General features: G+C 44.3%; 1 protein-coding gene across 1 annotated transcript; it reads right to left on the bottom strand.

Annotated features, from left to right (window-relative positions):
- Positions 1-1,158: 1,158 nt before the first annotated feature.
- LOC308606450 (uncharacterized protein) lies at positions 1,159-22,572 on the bottom strand. Its single transcript, XM_081217348.1, has 4 exons — positions 22,330-22,572; positions 19,609-19,735; positions 15,202-15,297; positions 1,159-4,102 (listed from the first exon to the last, which is right to left on the bottom strand). The coding sequence occupies exons 1-4, from the start codon at positions 22,360-22,362 to the stop codon at positions 2,472-2,474; spliced, it is 1,887 nt and encodes a 628-aa protein (XP_081073474.1). The 5' UTR covers positions 22,363-22,572; the 3' UTR covers positions 1,159-2,471.
- Between the last annotated feature and the right edge of the window lie 4 nt (positions 22,573-22,576).

The following is a 22,576-nucleotide window of genomic DNA, read 5'->3' as shown; positions in this document are numbered from 1 at the left end:
GCAAGTAGAAGAAAGGATATAATAAAGACCAGGAAAAAAAATAATAATTCAGTGAAATTAGGAAAAGATAGAGGAAAAAATGATATAAAGTGCTGGTTCCTTGAAATAAAAAAATTGATAAATGTCTAAGAAGATTGACAAAGATAAAAGAGAGTTAACACATTTCCAATAATAGGAATAAAACAGGGGCTATAAGTACAGATTCTGCTGCCGTCAAAAGGATAATAAAGGAATACTTTAAACAAATAAGAAAATTTAGATGAAATGGGACAATTCCTAGAAAAAGATAAACTATAAAAACTTATCCAATATGAAATAGATACTCTGAATAGTTCTACACATATTAAATAAAATAAATACATAATTAAAAAGCATCCAAAAGAAAAATCTCCAGGACTAAATGGTTCACTGGAGAATGCTACCAAACATTAAAAGAACAAATAAAACCAATTCTATACAACACACTGTCTTCCGAATAATAGAACACCTGTTAACATGTTAGGAGGCCAGAATCACCTAGACACCAAAACCAGACAATGACAATTGAAAAATACATAGAGAGAGAAAGAAAACTACATATCACTGTCACTCATGAAATTAGAGGAAAACTTCAACAAAATACTAGCATATTTAATACTGTAATATAATATATAAAAATAATTATACTCCATGACCAAGTGGGGCTTATTCCAAGGATACAAGGCTGGTTCAACATTCAAATCTCAAAGGAATGTAATACATCATATCAACAGGCTACAGAAGAAAAAAACACACGATTCTATCAACTGATTACAAAAAAAAGCATTTGACAAAGTTCAACACTCATTCACAATAACAAAAAAACTCAGTAAATTAGGAATATGGGAAACTTTCTAAACTTGATAAAGAAAACTCTATGAAGAAAACCTTACAACTAACACCATAGTTAATGTTGAAAATCTGGGGCTTCCCTGGTGGCGCAGTGGTTGAGAGTCCGCCTGCCGATGCAGGGGACACGGGTTCGTGCCCCGGTCTGGGAAGATCCCACATGCCGCAGAGCGGCTAGGCCCGTGAGCCATGGCTGCTGAGCCTGCGCATCCGGAGCCTGTGCTCTGCAAGGGGAGAGGCCACAACAGTGAGAGGCCCGCCTACCGCAAAAAAAAAAAAAAAAAAGAAAATCTGAATGTTTTCCCCCTAATATCAGGACCCAGGCAAGAACATGTTTTCTCACTACTAGTATTTAACATCATATTGGAAATCTTAGCTAGTGCAGTAGGACAAGAAAAGGAAATAACAGGTATACAGATGGGAAGAAGTAAAACTGTCTCTAATTGCAGATGATACTTCTATGCAGAAAATCCCAAGCATTCTATCAAAAGAAACAGCAAGGTTGCAGGATACCAAAATAACATGAAAAATATATATATTTCTGTATACTACCAAAGACTGTGTGGAAATTGAAAGTTTAAAAATCAATGCCATTTATAATTACTCAAAAAAAAACACCTATATATAAATCTTTAAAAAATTGTACAGGACCTATCACTGAGACTTATAAAACAGTAATGAAGTAAATCAAGCCATATCAAATAAATGTACAGACATAATGTTTTCATGAATTGGAAGACTCAAAACAGCAAAGATGCCAACTCTCAACAAATAAATCTGCCAATTAAACTCAATTTCTATCAAAATTCAATCGTTTTTTTCTGGTAAAAACAGACAAGCTTATCCAAAACTTTACATGGAAATTCAAAGTAACGAGGAGTGTTAATCAGTTTTAAATAAGAAGACTGAAGACAGAGGACCCACTTTACCCAATAAAAAGATCTACCACACAACTAGAGCAATTAGTAAACCAATAATAGTACAAGACTAAGAAAATGTCTGAGTATTAGGTCTTTAAAACCACATGAAGAAAAGGTTTGTCTTTAAAGAATCAAAGCCTAACTAGTCTAAAATCGTGCAACAGAACGTGCCCATTCATATGTTATTCTTATCTCCTTAAATATAAAGGTATTTGATGGCTCAAACCAAAAAATTAAGGTCCTTAAGAATAGAGACAATGTTTTAGAACAAAGGAGATATTCAATGAAAGTTTTCAGACCTAACTCTCTTTAAACTGGATAGCAATGAATGTATATACAAGACACATAGAGTCTAGGATCTTTACCATGGAAACAAAACTATCCTCCTGCCAATTAACTAAGGAATCAATGACAAAGTGCCAAAGCTTGGCAAAGAAGTCTGAAAGAAACATTTTGCAGTTCATCTTCTATTTTAAGTCTCTCCCTTCTTTTTTAAAAAAAATTCCTGAGATAACACTGAAGTGTAAACTAAGAAGAAAGACGTAGCTGAAGGTTTTCCTAAGTGCATAATAACCACTGGGTCTCTCTCCTTGATGAATTCTCAGATGTAGAATAAGGCTCTAGGTTGGGTCAATTTCCAATATGACTCTTTAGATGACAACTGATATCCTGCAATAGGTATCCTCACAGGGAAGAAAATTGTGGGGTTTCTCTTTGGTATGAATGATCAGATTCTGAGTAAGATGTTTCCTCTGGCAAAAGATTTTCCTCAGTGGTTACATGCAAAAAGTCGTTCCCCAATAGGAGTTCTTGAAGATTGACTGAGGACTGCCCACTTGTGAAGGTTCTTCCCACATCTGTCACACTGACACGGTTTCTCCCAGTATGAACCCTCTGATGCTGAGTGAGGGATGAGCTGCGACTGAAGGCCTTTCCACACTCACTGCACTCATAGGGCTTCTCTCCAGTGTGGATGATGGAGTGTCGAATGAGGTTTGTGCTCCAGCAAAAGGACTTCCCACACTCGAGGCATTCATAGGGCTTCTCTCCACTGTGAATTCGCTGGTGCCTGGTGAGGCCTGACCTGCGGTTAAAGGCCTTCCCACACTCCATGCACTCGTAGGGCTTCTCTCCAGTGTGAATGCTGAAGTGCCGAATGAGGTCTGCCCGATTGCTAAAGGCTTTCCCACATTCTTTGCACTCAAAAGGCTTCTCTCCAGTGTGGGCCCGTTTATGCAAGATAAAAGTGGAGCAGTGGGTGAAGGCCTTTCCACATTCAGTGCACACGTAGGGCTTCTCCCCAGTGTGAATCCGCTGGTGCCTCTTGAGGTATGACCTGTGGTTGAAGGCCTTCCCGCACTCGAGGCACTCAAAGGGCTTCTCCCCAGTGTGGATGACATAGTGGTGAATGAGGGCTGCACTCTCACAGAAGGCTTTCCCACATTCACTGCACTCGTAGGGCTTCTCCCCAGTGTGAGTCTGCTGGTGCCACATGAGGTATGACCTGTGTTTAAAGACCTTGCCACATTCATAGCACTCATACGGATTCTCACCACTGTGGATAATGTAGTGTCGAATGAAACCTGGCCTATCTCGGAAGGCTTTTCCACATTCTTTGCACACAAAGGGTTTTTCTCCAGTGTGGCTCCTGTTATGCAAAACAAAAGTGGAGCGGTGGGTGAAGGCCTTTCCACATTCATTGCATTTATAAGGCTTTTCTCCACTGTGAATCCGCTGGTGTTGTGTAAGGTGTGACTTGCGGTTGAAGGCCTTGCCACACTCCATGCACTTATAGGGCTTCTCCCCGGTGTGGACCATGTGGTGTTGAAGGAGATAAGTGCTCTTACTAAAGGTTTTCCCACACTCTGTGCATTCATAGGGCTTCACTCCAGAGTGAATCCTCTCATGTCGAGCAAGGAGGCGTTTCTTATTAAAAATTTTCCCACAGTCGTTGCACTTAAAGATACTTTCCTCTTCCTGAATCATGAGATCATTACCAGATCCACATAAGTAATGGTCATGGACAGCACCTCCTGGAGGGACCGGCTCCTCTACAATCCTTGAACACACACCACCAGCTGTCCCTAAGCTGCCATATTCAGAGCTTGGTTTCCCAGGGAGCTTCCCCTTCTGGGGTTCTACCTCTGGTCTCAAGTGTCCTTCTTGCATTTCCAGTGACCCTTCCTGATCGTTGATTTGGCCCAAATGGGAGTCCTCTGAAACTCTTTGTATTAGTTGTTGCTGGAGTGAGACTCCCTCAGACAGGGCTGGCTCACAAGTGGTAGGTTCTGTGGTCTTGGGCTTTCCTTTGTCACCTGAAAGAAATTCAATACACAGAAAGACCTGTTAATAATGCCAATATGGAAGAAAGAAAGTCAATATTTCAGTGAAAAAAAATGAAGATGAAAATAGTGTCTCTGTGTCTGCCACGTTTCCTGACCTCTGAATCCCAGGATAACAATTTCTTTCTTTTCTGATACTTGGACTGTTGACACCTTGAAAGGGAGACCCAGAGAACTAGCTGGGTGAGGGGACAGGGTGCTGGAAAAAGATACGGTCAATTCCAGACTGGATAGTTATGCAAATAAGTAACTCATCTGGGCTCACAGAGAGTTCATGGTGAAGAGATGACTCAGTGCAAAGCCTGAAAGACCAACTATGTGATCAGAAGGTTGGGGTTTTAAGCCAGAGGATAACAACTAGACCTCCAGAAACAGAAGGAGGGCAGGAGACTGAGTCATACAGGCACTGATTTAATCAGTTGTTCTTATGTAATGAGACTCGGTGAAATTCTTAGGTTGGCAATATTTCATGCATATATTGCCATACATCAATGCCAGGAGGCTAACAAGTCTGAGGATGTAGTAGCTTATGTTTGGAACCTCTCCAAAATCTGTTCCTAAAAAACGTCTGATGCAAACCTATTGGACAAAGACTTTACAACAACCATCTTAAAAAAGCTCAAGGAGCTAAAGGAAGATACAGAGAAAGTCAAGAAAACTAGGTAAAAGCAAAATGAAACCACCAATACAAAAAAAGAAAACCTAAAAAGAAACGAAAAAGAGGGAATTCCCTGGCGGTCCAGTGGTTAGGACTCCATGCTCTCACTGCAGGGGGCCCAGGTTCGATCCCTGGTCAGGGAACTAAGATCCCGCAAGCCATGTGGTGTGGCAAACAAATAAACAAAAAAGAAATGAAAAAGAAATTCAGGAGCAACAAGTTCAGTAACTAAAATGAAAAACTCACTAGAGGAATTCAAAGAAAAATTTGAGCAGGAAGAAGAAATAATCTGCAAACCTGAAGATAGCACAATGGAAAATATTGAGTCTGAGAAACAGAAAAAAAGAAAAGATTGAAAAATAGTGAGTAGAGCCTAAGGGACCTGTGATACACCCAATGAATCAACATACTCATTAGGGAATTCCCAGAAAGAGTAGAGAGAAAGGGTCAGAGAGACTATTTGAAGAAATAGCGGAAAACTTCCCAAATTTGATGAAGCATCCAAGAAGCTCAATGAATTCCAAGAAAAATAAAGAGACTCACACTGAGAAAATTACAATCAAACTTTTGAAAGCCAAAGATAGAGAGAGTATAGCAAGTATGAAGCAACTTGTTCATACAAGGGGCACTCAGTAAGATTATCAGCAGATTTCTCATCAGAAACTTGGGAGGCCAGAAAGCAGTGGTTCGATATATTCAAGTGTAAAACAAACAAACAAAAAGTGTCAAGTAAGAATCCTGTATCTGGCAAAGCTGTCCTTCAAGAGGGAGGAAGAGGGACTTCCCTGGTGGTCAAGTGGTTAAGACTCCATGCTTCCCAGGCAGGCGGTGGGGGTTTGTCAGGGAATTAAAATCTCACATGCAGCTCAGCACATCCAAAAAAAAAAAGTGAGGAAGAAATTAAGACATTCCCATATATGAAAACTAAAGGAGTTTGTTACCACTAGATCTGCTCTGTAAGAAATTCTTAAGGGAAAATTCTTCCAGGGTGAAATGTAAGGATACTAGACAGTAATTCAAAGCTATACCAAGAAATAGAGATCTTGATAAAGGTAAATACATGGGCAATTATAAAAGCTAGTATTACTTTGTAACTCTACTTAAAAAAAAAATATATATATATATATATATATATATATATATATGGCTGTGTTGGGTCTTTGTTGCTGCACACGGGCTTTCTCTAGTTGTGGCGAGGGGGGCTACTCTTTGTTGCGGTGCAGGGGCTTCTCATTTTAGTGGCTCCTCTTGTTGTGGAGCATGGGATCTAGGCACACAGGCTTCAGTAGTTGTGGCACGCAGGCTCAGTAGTTGTGGCACACGGGCTTAGTGGCTCCGCAGCATGTGGGATCCTCCTGGACCAGGGCTTGAACCCGTGTCCCCTGCATTGGCAGGCGGATTCTTAACCACTGTGACACCAGGGAAGTCCCGTGTAACTCCACTTTTTGTTTTTACATGATTTAGAAAACTTTTTAAAATTGTTAATCTAAAGGCTACTATTATTGTAACTTTAGTTTATAACTCCATGTGTAGTTTCCTACATAATTTAAGAGACTAATGCATTTAAAAGAATTAGTAGTTTAAGTTTCTAGGCATACAACATATAAAGATGTAACTTTGTGACATGAACAGTTGAAAGGGGAGATGACAGAGCTGTAAAGGATTTTTGTTTGTTTGTTACTGAAGTTAAGCTGGTATAAAATCAAATTAGTGTTAAAACTTTAATATGTTAGATGTCATTCCCATGATAACCACAAATAGCTACAGAATATATGCAAAAGGAAATGAAAAAGGAATTTAAATGTTTCACTACAAAATATCGACTAAACACAAGACTATAACACAGAAAATGAGAAAGAAAAAAGCTATAATGCATATAGAAATCAAATATCTAAATGACAGAAGTCTCTCCATATCAGCAATTACTTTAAATGTAAATGGATTAAACTCTTCAATTAAAAGACAGAGATTAGCAGAATTGATAAAAACACATGATCCAGAGACTTCCCTGGTGATCCAGTAGTTAAGAATCTGCCTTCCAATGCAGGCGACTCGGGTTCGATCCTTGGTCGGGGAACTAAGATCCCACGTGCCTTGGGGCAACAAAGCCCTGGCACCGCAACTACTGAGCCTGCACGCCAGAACTAGAGAGCCCACATGCCGCAACTACACAGCCCATGCACTCTGGAGCCCATGCACTCAACTACAGAGCCCATGTGCTACAACTACTGGGTCCGCGAGCTCTGGAACCCACGTACCACAATGAGAAGCCCACGCATTGCAACAAAGAGCCCACGTGCTACAGCAAAAGATCCCACGTGCCACAACTAAGACCCCACGGAGCCAAAAATAAATAAATATTTTAAAAAAACCCATATGATCCAACTATATGCTTTCCACAAGAGACTCACTTTGGATCCAAAGACACAAACAGATTGAAAGTCAGAGGATGGAAAAAGATATTCCATGCAAATACTAACCAAAAGAGAGCAGAGGTTTCAATATTAAAATGAGACAAAATAGGCTTTAAATCAAAAAGGATTACAAGTGACAATGAAGGCATTATATAAATAAAAGGTATAATACAGCAAGAAGATATTACAATTGTAAACATTCACATAATGACAGACGATCAACATACATGAAGCAAAGAATGACAGAATGGAAGGGAAAAAGAGCAGTACAGGGCTTCCCTGGTGGCGCAGTGGTTGAGAGTCTGCCTGACGATGCAGGGGACACGGGTTCGTGCCCCGGTCCGGGAAGATCCCACATGCCGCGGAGCGGCTAGGCCCGTGAGCCATGGCCGCTGAGCCTGCGCTCCGCAACGGGAGAGGCCACAACAGTGAGAGGCCCGCGTACCGGAAAAAAAAAAAAAAAAAGAGCAGTACAACCACAGATGGAGACTCCAGGGTCCCATCCTCAATAATGGAGAGAACAACCAGACAAAAGGTAAGTAAAGAAATAGAGGACTTAAATAACATAATAAACCAACTAGATCTAACAGATACATACAGAACATTTTACCCAACAACAATAGCATACACACTCTTCTCAAGTGCACATGGGACATTTTCCAGGGCAGACCATAGGTTAGGCCACAAATTAAGTCCCAACAGATTTTAAAAGATATCATACAGGGCTTCCCTGGTGGCGCAGTGGTTGAGAGTCCGCCTGCCGATGCAGGGGACACGGGTTCGTGCCCCAGTCTGGGAGGATTCCACATGCCGCGGAGCGGCTGGGCCCGTGGGCCATGACCACTAGGCCTGCGCGTCTGGAGCCTGTGCTCCGCAATGGGAGAGGCCACAACAGTGAGAGGCCCGCGTACCGCAAAAAAAAAAAAAAAAAAGATATCATACAAAGTATGATTTGTGTCTAATGAAAACAAAAACTTAACATACCAAAACTTACAGGATGCAGTGAAAGCAGTGTTAAGAGGGAGAGTTGTAGCTATAGATGCTTCCAGTTAAAAAAAAAAGACCTCAAATCAACAACCTAACAACATAATTAAGTAGGAAAAGAAAAGCAAACTAAACCCATACCTAGCAGTAGGGAATATGAAAGATTAAAGATAAATAATACAGGGGACTTCCCCGGCAGTCCAGTGGTTAAGACTCTGCGCCCCCAGTGCAGGGGGCACGGGTTTGATCCCTGGTCAGGGAACTAAGATCCTGCATTCTGTGGCCAAACAGTTAAACAAACAAATAAACAAACAAATATTTTTTAAAAGGTAAATAGTACAGAGAATAAAAAAATAGAGAAAAATCAGTGAAACAAAAAGTTAGTTATTTGAAAAGATCAACAAAATTGACAAACCTTTAGCTAGATGAACCAAGAAAAAAAAAAGATTCAAAATACTAAAATCCGAGATGAAAGTGGGGATATTACTTTTGATTCTATAGAAATCAAAACAGAGTATAAGAGAATACTGTGAAGAACTATACACCAACAAATTGGAAAACCTAGATGAAATGAACATATTCCCAGAAACACAAAACCTGTGAAGACGAAATCATGGAGAAATAGAAAATCTGAATAGACCTATAACTAGAAAGGGATTGAATTAATAATCAAAATCTCCCAACAAAGAAAAATCTTGGACTTGAGGGCTTCACTGGTGAATTCTAACCAAACATTTTTTAAGAAGAACTAAGACCAATCCTCAAACTCTTCCAGAAAACTAAAGTGGACAAAACACTTTTAAACTCATTCTGAGACAAGCATTACCCTAATAGCAAAGTCAAGTACACTACAAGAAAACTACAGAGCAATATCCTTTATGACCACTGATGCAAAAATCCTGAACAAAATATCAGCAAAACGAATTCAGCAACATATCAATAGGAATATACACCATGAGCAAATGCAGTTTATTCCTGTAACATATGGACAGTTCAACATTTGAAAATTGATCAGCGTAACACATCACATTAACAGAATGAAGGAAAAAGCCCACATGATCATCTCAAATGATGCGGTAAAAGCCTTTGACAAAATTCATGATAAAAAAAAAAACCCCACAAATTAGGAATAGAAAGAAACTACCTGAACATAATAAAAGCCATATATGATAAACCACAACAAACATCATACTCAATGATGAAAGTCTGAAAGCTTTTCCTCTAAGATCCGGAACTAGTTAAGGACATCCATTTTCACCACTTCTATTCAACATAATACTGGAAGTTCTAGACAGAGCAATTGGCAAGAAAGAGAAATCAAAAGCATCCAAATTGGAAAGGAACAGGTAAAATTATCTTTGCTTGCAGATGGTAGTTTATTACATGTAAAAACCACAAAAACTTCACAGAACAACTGCTGAATAAAAGAGTTCAGCGAAGTAGCAGGATACAAAGTCAACATACAAATATCAGTTGCATTTATATACATGAATAATGAACAATCTGAAAATGAAATTACAAAAGTTGTATTTACAATAGCATGAGAAAGAATAAAATAATTAGGAATTCATCAACGAAGTGAAACACTTGCACAATGAAAACTACAAAACATTGCTAAAAGAGTTAAAGATGATGTAAATAAACAGAAACACATACCATGTTCCCAGTCTGGAAACCTGATATTGTTAAGATATCAATACTACCCAAAGTAAGTGACCTACAGATTCAACGCAATCCCTATCAAAATCCCAACAACATTTTCTTTTTAATCTTTTGGCTGCGCCGCATGGCACGGGGGATCTTCGTTCCCCAATGACTGGGGATCAAACCCGCGCCCCCTGCATTGGAAGCCCAGAGACTTAACCACTGGACTGCCAGGGAAGTCCTCCAGCAAAATTTTTTGCAGAAATAAAAAAAATCCACCCTAAAATCTATAGTGCATCTGAAGAGACCCTGAAGAGCCAAAACACTCTTGAAAAAGAAGAACAAAGTTGAAGAACAGAAAATTCCCGATTTCAAAACTTACTACAAAACTACAATGATCAAATACAGTGTGCTACTGGCATCAAATCAGACGAATAGACCAAGGGAACAGAATCGACAGCCCAGAAATAAACCCTCACATATATCACGAAATGATTTTTGACAAGGGAGCCAAAACCATTCAACGGGGGAAAAGACAGCGTTGACAACAAATGGCGCCGGGAAAACTGAATACCTACGTGCAAAAGAATGAAATTGGACCCTTATCTAACATCATATACAAAAATTAACTCAAAATGGAGAGAAGGGACTTCCCTGGTGGCGCAGTGGTTGGGAGTCCGCCTGCCAGAGCAGGGGACAAGGGTTCGAGCCCTGGTCCGGGAGGATCCCACATGCCGCGGACCGGCTGGGCCCGTGCGCCACAACTGCTGAGCCTGCGCTCTAGAGCCTGTGATACACAACTACTGAGCCTGCATGCCTAGAGCCCGTGCTCCACAACAAGGAGTAGCCCCCGCTCACCGCAACTAGAGAAAAGCCCACGAACAGCAACAAAGACCCAACGCAGCCAAAAATAAAATAAATAAATTTATTTTTTAAAAAATGGAGGGCTTCCCTGGTGGCGCAATGGTTGAGAGTCCGCCTGCACATGCAGGGGACACGGGTTCGTGCCCCGGTCCGGGAAGATCCCACATGCCGCGGAGCGGCTGGGCCCGTGAGCCATGGCCACTGAGCCTGTACGTCCGGAGCCTGTGCTCCGCAACGGGAGAGGCCACAACAGTGAGAGGCCCGTGTACCGCAAAAAAAAAATGGAGAGAAGAAAACACAGGGCAAATGTGGCATGCCACTGGATATGGCCAAAACTTCTCAGATATGACACCAAAGGCACAGGCAACACAAGAAAAAATAGAAAAATTGTAGTTCATGAAAATTAGGAAAACTTGTGATCAAGACACTATCAACGGAGTAAAAAGATAATTCAAAGAATGTGACAAAGTATTTGCAAATCATATATCTGAAAAGGGATTAATAACCAGAATACACAGAGAACTCAAACTTAACAAAACAAATAAACAAAAAAACAGCCTGATACAAAAATGGGCAAAGGACTTGAATAGACATTTCTTCAAAGATATACAAATGGCTAGTAAGCACAAGAAAAGATGTTCAACATCACTCATCATTAGGGAAATGAAAATCAAAACTCTAATGAGATACCATCTCACAACCATTAGGACAGCTACTATTGGAAAAAACAGAGAATAACAAATGTTGGTGAAGATGTGGAGAAACTGAAACTCTTGTGCACTGTTGGTAGGAATGCAAATTGGCACAGACTGTGGAAAACAGTATGGCAGTTCCTCAAAAAATTAAAAACGGAAATATTGATACTACATGATCCAGTAATTCCATTTCTTGTTATATGCCCAAAAGAATTGAAATCAGGGTCTCAAAGACATTTGTACACCCATGTTCACAGCAGCGTCACTCACAATAGCTAAAACATGGAAGCAACCCAAGTTTCCACCAAGGGATGAATGGATAAGCAAAATGTCACACACACACACACACACACACACACACACACACACATTACTGAGCCTTAAAATGGAGTGACATTTTAACACATGCTACAACATGGATAAACCTTGAGGACGTTATGTTGAGTGAAATAAGCCAGTCACACACACAAGATAGTGTGTGACTCCATTTACATGAGGTACTTAGAGTCGTAAAAAATCACAGACACAGAAAGATTGTGGTTGCCAGGGGCAGGGTATGGTAGGGACATAGGGGGATTATTGTATAATGGGTACAGAGTTTCAAATGATGAAGAGCTATGGAGAAGGCTGGTGGTGATGGCTGCACAACATTATGACTCTATTTAATACCACTCAGTGTATACTTATTTATTTATTTATTTTTTTGTGGTACTCGGGCCTCTCACTGCTGCGGCCTCTCCCACTGCGGAGCACAGGCTCCGGACACGCAGGCCCAGCCGCTCCACGGCATGTGGGATCTTCCCAGACCGGGGCATGAACCCATGTCCCCTGCATCGGCAGGCGGACTCCCAACCACTGCGCCACCAGGGAAGCCCTCAGTGTATACTTAAAAATGGCTAAGATGATAAATTTTACACTATCTGCATTTTACCACACCCACAAAAAAAGATAACATGAGTAACACACAAAGAATCCCTACAAATCAAAAAGAAAATGCAGGGCTTCCCTGGTGGCACAGTCTGCCCGCCAACGCAGGGGACACGGGTTCGAGCCCTGGTGTGGGAAGATCCCACATGCCACGTAGCCACTAAGCCTGTGTGCTACAACTACTGAGCCTGCACTCTAGAGCCCACAAGCCATAACTACTGAGCCTGCGTGCCTCAACTACTGAAGCCCGTACACCTAGAACCTGTGCTCCATAACAAGAGAAGCCACCGCAATGAGAAGGCCACGCACCACAAGAAAGAGTAGCCCCCGCTCACCGCAACTAGAGAAAGCCTGCACGCAGCAACAAAGACCCAACACAGCCAAAAACAAATAAATAAATAAATAAATTTATTAAAAAACAAGAAAATGCAAACAAGTCAATAGAATAAAATAGACGTTTATCATGAAATGACATTTCAACGAAGAAAATTTAATTCATAGGTTGACCCACAAGCATACGATAAGGTGCTAAAGTTCCTTATGAACGAAGGAAAAGCAAATCAAAACCATGTGGGATACAATTCTGTATTCACTTGATTGTCAGAAGTTGAGAAGCCTCATGATACCAGGTATTGGTCAAGGCATGGGTTGAAAAAAGCTCCATTCTTTCCTGGTGGAAGTGTAACTGGTGTAGCCCCTTTAGAACACAACAGGAATTATCTTGTAAACTTGAGAATCTGCACAGCCTATAATCGAACAATTTCACTCTAAGAAACATTAAAAGACAGCCCTAAACATGAGCAAGATGACCAATGTATACAAATGTTCTTGGCAGCACTGTGAGAGTGAAAAAATGTGCACAATTAAATGCTACAGACAATGGATGAATACACTGTGAGACCGGAACATGTTTAATTTATTTTCTTCACTGTAAGGAACTTCAGCACATTTTTACTTTGAGCGGAGAAAAGGATAAAGTTATAAAACAAGCAGAATATAAGTGATGAAGGCACTTTCATGAAAAGCTATTTTCTAGATTCTGATGTCGGAACTGGCCATGCCCAGGGGCAAGACCTCTTCAACTAGGTGAAAAGAGAAGCTACAGATATGAGAGTCCAGATGAGTGTGGAAGGGCTGAAGATCAAGCAATATGAGGAGGCAGACTTTACTTTCAACATGGAAACTTGCTGACACGTGAGGGGTCACAGGCTGAGACACCTGTGGCTACACCTGGGGCAGCTCATGCAGGACACACAGCTGACCAGAGGCATAAAGCAGATGTAGAGACCAGTCAGGGGAACTACTAGCATCCGCAAGGGAACGATGATGAGAGCTTGGACTCCGAATGCGGGGACAGGTCTGACGGGCGGTGGTAGAGGTGACAGATTCAGGAGACGTACACGAGGTAAGATGGCCGGGATGGGGGAGGTGGAGGGGTGAGGATAGTCTCTGGGGCTGTATCCAGTCTCTAATCTGCTTGGACGGCAGGACCATGCGCTCTAACTTGGGAGGGGAAGGAGTGAGCATCATGACGGGTTCCTTCCAGGCATGCTGACTGGGTGCCTCTGAGATATTCAGGTGGAGGAGGGCAGAGAGCAGAGGGCAGAGGCTCGGAGCTGCCCAAGAGGGGCTGTCGACGGGCTGCACACAGACACTCGCAGGCTGGTGGGGCCGCCCGAGGGACTAGGAGGGAAACAGCACGACTCTGCAGGGGACCCATCACTACACACGGCGGCCCCAGATGTGGGGCACAGCAGGACAAATGTCACCGTCAGGTTTTACCAAACAGGAGGAGTAGGGAGACATGCAACAAGGGAAGGCTTCCTGAGTGTCTGGACGGACAGGGTGGCAAAGGGGAGGCAGAGGACAGCTGGAGAGGAGCTGGGAGAGGAAGGAAGGCCCTTTTCCACAGAGGTCAGAGGGAAACGTGAGATGCATTACTCATTACAATACAGGGACATGAATGACACCAACGGCTTACTTCCCACGAGCGACGACTGCGGCGCAGACGCTGTGCTAAGCAGTTTTACGCTTTAGCGCGTTATGTGACCATGTCCCCAAGAACCCGGGGACGGAGCAACTATCAGGAACAGACTGAGCGCAGCAGACCACACTCGCCAAACCACCTGCTCCTCTCCCTGGACACACGGCTCAGCCCCATCTCCCAGCCCCGTCCCCCGAGTGTGGCCAAGGGCCTAGTGCCTGTCAGTGGAAGCAGGGGGCTGGTGTTTGTGGGAGTCTTCCTTGCCCTCTCACTCTCCTCTGCCAGCTGCAGGAGGTCAGGACAACCTTCAAGCCACATGCTGACGGCAGAGTGGACCCGGGTCCCCGAACAGCTGTGTGCTGGCACAGTCACACGGACCGGGTGTGACTCAGAAAAAGTGCTTCCAGGGACAGCCCTGTCGGTCCAATGGTTAAGACTCCGAGCTTCCACTGCAGGGTTCACGGGTTCGACCCCTGGTCGGGGAACTAAGATCCTGCATGCTGCAAGGCATGGAAAAAAAAAGAAAGAAAGAAAGAAATACAAAAAAAGAACAAGTGCTTCCATATGCTGAGCACCAAGATGCTGGAGTCTGTCTGACATGGCAGCTAAGATTTAACTTAGTCAAACTTATATATACAAAGACACAACGAGATCCCGAAGTTCACTAGGGCCACAGAGCTGGTGATCGGTTGGCACCCAGGCTTGAAGCCCAGGCAGCTGGAGCCCAAGACACATCTCAGCTCATGCACCTCTATCCTCCAGGAGGACAGAGGGACCTGGGGTCAAAGGGCTCCGTGGCCTTCAGACCACCACAGAGGCCCGAACAAGATGCTTCCCCAGGGAACCAGGGCCAGCAGCCTCCCCCTGCAGGGTCTCCCAGCTGCCCAAACCTTGGCTCCTACCTGGACAGGTGCTTCCTGAGAAGTCTTTCTTCACCGTCCACAGCTCCTGCCCCTGCTCCAGCTGGTAGATCAGCTCAGATCTGGGAACAGGACACCCTGTTCATGGAGAAAGGAAGAAGACACTAGGATTTCTGTGAAAACAAAGAAAACCTCTCGATCTAGTGTGGGACTTCAGGATGTGGCCAAGACCTCAGAATGAAGCTGCTCCCATGCATATACAAAATGCTGCATTGTGAACTGGAAACTAAAGACATGCCACACTGCCATGGAGTTTTTACTCCTAAGTCAAAAACTAACATATAGTGTATAATCGTAGTAAAAGGACTGTGTTCAAGCAACTTAAAGCATTACATCATTTCAAAATTGAAATAAATTTATGGAGTAATTTAAACAACTAACATATTTAAAATATTGACTCTTGGGACTTCCCTGGCGGTCCAGTGATTAGGACTCTGTGCTTCCACTGCAGGGGGCAATGGGTTCAATCTCTGCTGGGAAACTAAGATACCGCAAGCTGCATCGTGCAGCCAAAAAAAAAAGAAAATTGACTCTTTTCATTCAAAACAAGTTATGTGTCTTCATTGATCTAGATCTTTTTTTAGAACCCAAGCAAAGTTTTGTATTGTTCTTCCCATAGGCCACAGAGGATTCTATCCTAGGATTTCCTCACAGCATTCCCAGCAAGTACATATTGTGATCGGCACCATTTTTTTTAAATTATAGTTCATTTACAACGTCATATTAGTTTCAGGTGTACAGCAAAGCGATTCAGTTATATATATGTATATATATGTGTGTGTGTATATTTACATATACACACACACATATATATGCATATTATATACATATTCTTTTTCAGATTCTTTTCCATTATAGGTTATTATAACATATTGAATATATATAGTTCCTTGCACTATACGGTAGAACCTTGTTGTTTATCTATTTTATATATGATAGTGTGTATCTGTTGATCCCAAACCCCTAATTTATCCCTCACACCCCACCCCCCAACTTTGGTTACCATAAGTTTGCGTTCTATGTCTGCGAGTAGCCCTATTTTATAGATAAAAACCATACAGAAACCAACGCTCAGGCAGATAATGTGATTTGCCAAAGAGGCCAGAATTGGTGAATGGCTGAGCCAACATGGAGCCCAGGTCTAGCCATCTCTGCTCTGTGTGCTGTTTTACCACAAAGCTACACAACACTGTTCCAGAAGGTGCTGGATCCAGGCACGGGGATGATGAGACTCCTGAGGAGTAACAACGGTAGTGACGGCAGCGAGCTTCTCAACTGCTGACCTGCATGTAACCTGGTCACACGAGGTATAGTTCTGACCCCTTCCCATAAGTTAGCCATGTACCCTTGCTACGGCCCCGGCAAGTAGATACCATCTTACCCCATTTTACCAACGAGCACCCCAAGGCACAGGCAGCTCCAGTAATTTGCCCAGGACCACAAGGTTTTACAGAGCAGAGTGGGGACTGAACATAAGAGTCTGGCTCCGGACCTTGGGCTCCCCAGCACCACACTAAGGAGGAAACAGCAAACACCCCTGCGTGGGGCCAGCATCCTGAGACCAAGTGCAGGGCAGCTGTGAGGCAGGGATGTGAGCACGAAGAGTCACCTGCTGGGAACAGGGGCCGGGGGAGGGGCAGACTCAGTGACTCTAGACTTCAGCGTTTCATGAGCTACTAGAAAATAATAAAATTGAGAATCCTACACAGTGGTGTATGGTCACATTGGACATTTATAGAAACATCAAATAACATCTACTTTCATCAGTATTTCATAAAAGGATTGTTGCTTAAAATAAACCCACGGAGGACAGCTTCATCAATGAAGGTGTATGTTCTTTACTGTGTAAGTTCAGTTGTATGAGACTCAGTGCAGTAGCTGAGTTTTCCTGACTTTGCTAAGGACCAGGAGAGCATGAATATCAAATGGGTGCCCGGAACAGGCCTGATATGCAGTCAGTCCTCCAGTGACCAGAGTGAGCTGTGACTAGTATTAACATTAACATTTTTCTTAAAAATGACCCACTTTTTATTTTTCTTACATTCGTTCAAAAAGGGAATCCTGTTTAGCTCTGGTAAATGGGAAACAGAAACCCAGAGTCACTTGAGTCGATGGCAGGTCAACCTGAAAAGGCAGCAATAAAATCCAAAGGGTGGGGCTTCCCTGGTGGTGCAGTGGTTGGGTGTCCACCTGCTGATGCAGGGGACACGGGTTCGTGCCCCGGTCCGGGAAGATCCCACATGCCGCGGAGCGGCTGGGCCTGTGAGCCATGGCCGCTGGGCCTGCACGTCCGGAGACTGTGCTCCGCAGCAGGAGAGGCCGCAGCGGTGAGAGGCCCGTGTACCCAAAAAAAAAAAAAAAAAATCCAAAGGGTGAGGTTAAGTGCCAGCGAGCTCATGCTGCTGCTCAGGGACGGGGCTCCCTCTGTTGAAAATGGGAAATTAGCAATAGTGGGGGTGGGGGGAGGTGTTCAGTACTAAACCCAGATTTTCATGACATAATCCGGAGGCAGGAAGGACACAGAGTAAAGGAGTGGCTTCCTCGGGGTGGCTCTCAGTGCCCCCGGTGGAGTGTCCATGAGCCTTCGGAAACAGGGTTTCTCAGCCTCTGTTCAACTGACATTTAGATCCAGGCAATTCTTTGCTGAGGACAAGGGGAGGGCGTGTGTATGTCCTGTGCAGCATAAGGATGTGTAGAAGCGTTCCAGGTCTCCACTCAACAGATGCCTGTAGCATCCACAGCCCAGCTGGGACAACCCAAATGTCTCCAGACGTTGTCACGTGTCCCCTGGGGGACAACATGATTCTTGGATGAGAACCACTGGCTTACAAGGATATAAATAGGGTGACGGGAAAAAGCGACTGTGACAGGGGAGGGGCCTCCAAGAAATTTCGTGATCAGGAAACAGCTGGTGAGGAGGTGGTGACTGTGCTGAGAAGGGGCAGCCATGTGAAAAGCCCAAGCACACCCACACCCACCAGGCATAGCGAACAGCAACTGCAGAGGCCCAAGGCACGTATGTTGAGTATGTGCACAGGAAAGAGCAGGACACCAGCATGACCAGAGCAGACTGAGCTCAGGGGAAGCACGGGGAAGAGAGTGACGGGTCAGCAGGGCCAGATAGTGGACCTTTTTATTTTTACAATTTTGTTATAAAATATCTAAATATGTCAAACGTTCCCTAATTTTGTGTGACACAGAATACAATCCCAATTCTCTAAAAACAGGCATGTCTTACCCTAAGCCCTGGATTTACAGCTCTCCTTTCCCTCAAACTGAGAGGTCTAAGGTGATTATCCTCAGGCTGCTGTTTCTCCACCTTGCCTCTCTTGCCCTTGTGGGCTGGATCAACCTTTGTTGAATGGGCTGTCTTGTCCATCCTCAGGTACTAAGCAGCATCTCTGGACTCTAACCTGCTAGATGCCGGGACCACCCACACCCCAGGTGTGACAGTCAAACGTGGCTGCAGACTTCCAAATGTCTCCTGGGGACAAAACCACCAAGTACTGAGAAGCACTACTCTCTCAGCTTCTCTCTCTTGGACTAGCAGAGGATCTTGGCCAGGACTCAGGGAACAAGAGACAATCATGAAGGCACAGGAGAACAGAAAAGCCCCATATCCGAGATCCTGTGGTTTAGAACAATACCTGTTGGCACTGAAGGCAAAGACCTCCTGAGGCCCAACCTGCCTCACCCTCTTCCTGGAGACCATCCCATCACTCACAGCCCTGTGGACTGGGTTGCAGGGGACACTTGAGCCAACGAGTCCCACCCAGTCAGCTCCCTGTCTGGAATGTGAAATAAGAACCTCAGACAGAGGCCCGTCTGTGCTGGGCACTGGGGTACAGGCTCAGGGAAGTATGGGCTCAGGTGGCCACTCCTGCACTGCCTCCATCCCTGGAGCCCAGCAGCAGAGAAAGAAAAAAAGAGAAACAATATAAGTATGCAAAGAAGTAGAAACAAGGTATCTGGGGGCCCCACAGAGCAGGGACTGGGGTAGCCACTCCTGTCACAAACTTGCTGAGGCGCAAAAGCCATTTTGAAAAGACAGAGACGTGAACAAAGCCAGAGGGAAATCCAGGACAGGAGATCCAGAAGTCAGGGCATAATCCTGGTGGCTCCCAGTTCCTACATCAGTCCATCATATGGCCCAACAAGAAATTCTGCCTTTGGGTTCTGCAATACACCCCTGTTTCCTTCCATCATTTTCTAGGAGCCAAAAAGGAACTTTATTCAAAGAGACACAGGGATAGCAGGCAGGAAGAGATGAATCTCAAAAATGACTGAAGCTGTGAGGAAGAGGGAGGGAGGGCTCCTGAGGCCTTCTTGACCAGCCAAGACAGAGCCAGAGTTTGGGATAAAGGAGGTGGCAGAGTGGCAAGGTCTTACCCAGAGACACCAGGAGCCCACAGTTTTCTAGCATCACCTCCTGGTACAGGGTCCTCTGAGCCGGGTCCAGCTGCCCCCACTCCTCCTGGGTAAAAGTCACGGCCACATCATCGAAGGTCACAGACACCTGGAATGTCAAACAGAGATAGTAGCATTAGCCTTGGGATGGTTGGATGGGATCAGAGCCCATCTTCTGCATCGCTGGTAAAGGTGCAGCAAGACCAAGGCCCTAATCACTGGGCACTTCCTCTGCACTGGGCTGAAGGGGAGGTGGACAACGCTTTGGACATAATACAATACAGCCATACTTTGGAGATGTGGGGGTTTTGGTTCCAGACCAGTCCAATAAGGCCAGTCACATGATTTTTTTGGTTTCCAGGAGCATATAAAAGTCATGTTTAGGCTACACTGCAGTCTATTAAGTGTGCGACAGCATTACGTCTAGAACAATAATGTAGACACCTGAATGAAAAATTACTTTAGGGGCTTCCCTGGCGGCAGAGTGGGTAAGAATCCACCTGCCAAAGCAGGGGACGCAGGTTCGAGCCCTGGTCGGGGAAGATCCCGCATGCCGCGGAGCAACTAAGCCCGTGCGCCACAACGACTGCGTCTGCGCTCTAGAGCCCACGAGCCACAACTACTGAAGCCCGCACGCCTAGAGCCCGTGCTCCACAACAAGAGAAGCCACCGCAATGAGGAGCCCGCACATTGCAACAAAGAGTAGCCCCCACTTGCTGCAACTAGAGAAAGCCCGTGCGCAGCGACGAAGACCCAACAGAGCCAAACAATTAAAAAGAATTTTTTTAAAAGTACTTTATTGCCACCTACTGTATAGCACAGGGAACTCTACTCAATGCTCTGTGGTGACCTAAATGAGAAGGAAATCCAAAAAAGAGGGGATATATGTATACGTATAGCTGAATCACTTTGCCGTACAGTATAAACTAACACAATATTGTAAAGCAACTATACTCCAATAAAAAGAAAATTTAAAAAAGGAATAAACTGGTCTTCCCTGGTGGCGCAGTGGTTGAGAGTCCACCTGCCGATGCAGGGGACACGGGTTCTTGCCCCGGTCCGGGAAGATCCCACATGCCGCAGAGCGGCTGGGCCCGTGAGCCATGGCCGCTGAGCCTGCGTGTCCGGAGCCTGTGCTCCGCAACGGGAGAGGCCACAACAGTGAGAGGCCCGCGTACCGCAAAAAAAAAAAAAAAAGGAATAAACTGAAAAGCAAGAAAGAAAACATTTTTTTTAAAAAGTACTTTATTGCTAAAAAATGCTATCCATCATCTTGAGCCTTCAGTGAGCTGTAATCTTTTTGCAGGTGGAGGGTCTGAACTATTGTGAGAACTACCAAAATGTGACACAGAGACACAAGGTAAGTGAATGCTGAAACGCTTGCTGGACGCAGGGTTGCCACGAAACTTCAATCCGTAAAAACACAGTATCTATGAAGCACAATAAAGCGAGGTATGCCTACACTATAAGAGAGAGGAGCCTCCTATGCAGGAGCCATTGGAAAATGACACAAGTCAATGGAAATGACATTGGAACTGTGAGATGCAGACAGAAAGGACTCTAGGATGTCAGAGGACTGAGTGATGATAACAGTAATACCAATAACGTTAACAACAGCGGTACCTGAGCTTCACTGGTCCTACTACCTGCTGGTCCCCATGCTGAGTGCTTTATGTTGTCTAAAAGCAACTAAGTCCCTAGCTCTTAAGCCATCGTTTTCACCAGTATCTCCTGACTAAACACACTCCATATAGTTTTCCTTGTTAATGTTACTTCCACCACCATATTCTATACATTCTCCTCAATGTGAAATGTCCAGCAGATGCAGGACCTATGTGACCAGAACCACTAAGTAAATATAAAAAATCCAGCCACTCCACTCTCAGATGAACAGCCCCACCAATGCAGATCTATCATTTAAATGCTCCAAGACATCACCTCATGGTTTTTCACCTGCACTTTCAGTGCTCACATCTCTCTGCTTTCTAGCTTCATCCTAACAGCTTTCTTGAGTTAACATTTCAATTAAAGACCTAGAAATTCCTAATAAATTGACTGGTTCATATATAGGAACCCTGCAATATTACTCATTTCTGGTACTGGATAAACATATTACTGGGCAGGTAGGTAAGGATAGAAAAATTAACTAGGGCTTCAACATTGACTACCAGATGATATACACTTAATTAATTAAAACTTTCTGGCAGATAATCCTACAGCATCCTCTACGATTGTTTAAGGGCGCACATATGGATGGCTTTCTCTGGTTGGTTTTAAGTTGGAAGTGAGGACAAGGATTACGGAAAGGGTCGATTATTAATCAAGTCCTGGCCATTTGGGGCCGATGTTACAGAAGTCACTGTTTCTCTTCCTGGACTGTCTCTAGAGATAGGAATCTGGCTTCTGGCAAGTCTGACTTAGACCGGGCTAGACTCCTGGGTTGTTGATTGTAGATAAGGGACTGGATTACGGGGCAGGTTTTTTGTCAAAGTTCTATTTTTATACGCGGTCTATTTTCCATTTGCATATTCAGTCTCGCATGTTCTAAGACTGGAGATAAAGTCAGTGACGAGGCAGCTCCACTGGTCGTACAGAAACACAACTGCAAAGAGAAATCTAGCGCCTCTCTTGACTTCCACCCTGCTCAGGAGCCCTCTCCGAACGAGAAGAGAAGCAGCAAGGCCAGAAACATGGGCCACTCACCCGCGTCGGGTCCATCCACGCCGCCGCCATCATGGGACCCTGAGGAGAGAGCGGGGCCCGTAGAGGCGGCGACAGAAGCGGGTACCGCGGGCTCAGCCGACCACCACCCGTTCCCTGCCCTGGGCTGGGTGGCCGATCGCGCGGAGGCTCACCGCTCGCTCAAATGCGCGGAGGGGAGCCCTAGCCTCCTTTCTGCTCATTTGCGAAGAGGCGCACTAGAAGCGGCCACAGAACAGATATCCCCTCC

This window comes from Mesoplodon bidens (assembly GCF_964165515.1).
Source record: "Mesoplodon bidens genome assembly, chromosome: 18".
Taxonomy (NCBI): domain Eukaryota; kingdom Metazoa; phylum Chordata; class Mammalia; order Artiodactyla; family Ziphiidae; genus Mesoplodon; species Mesoplodon bidens.
This window is presented reverse-complemented; position numbering and strand designations above follow the sequence as displayed.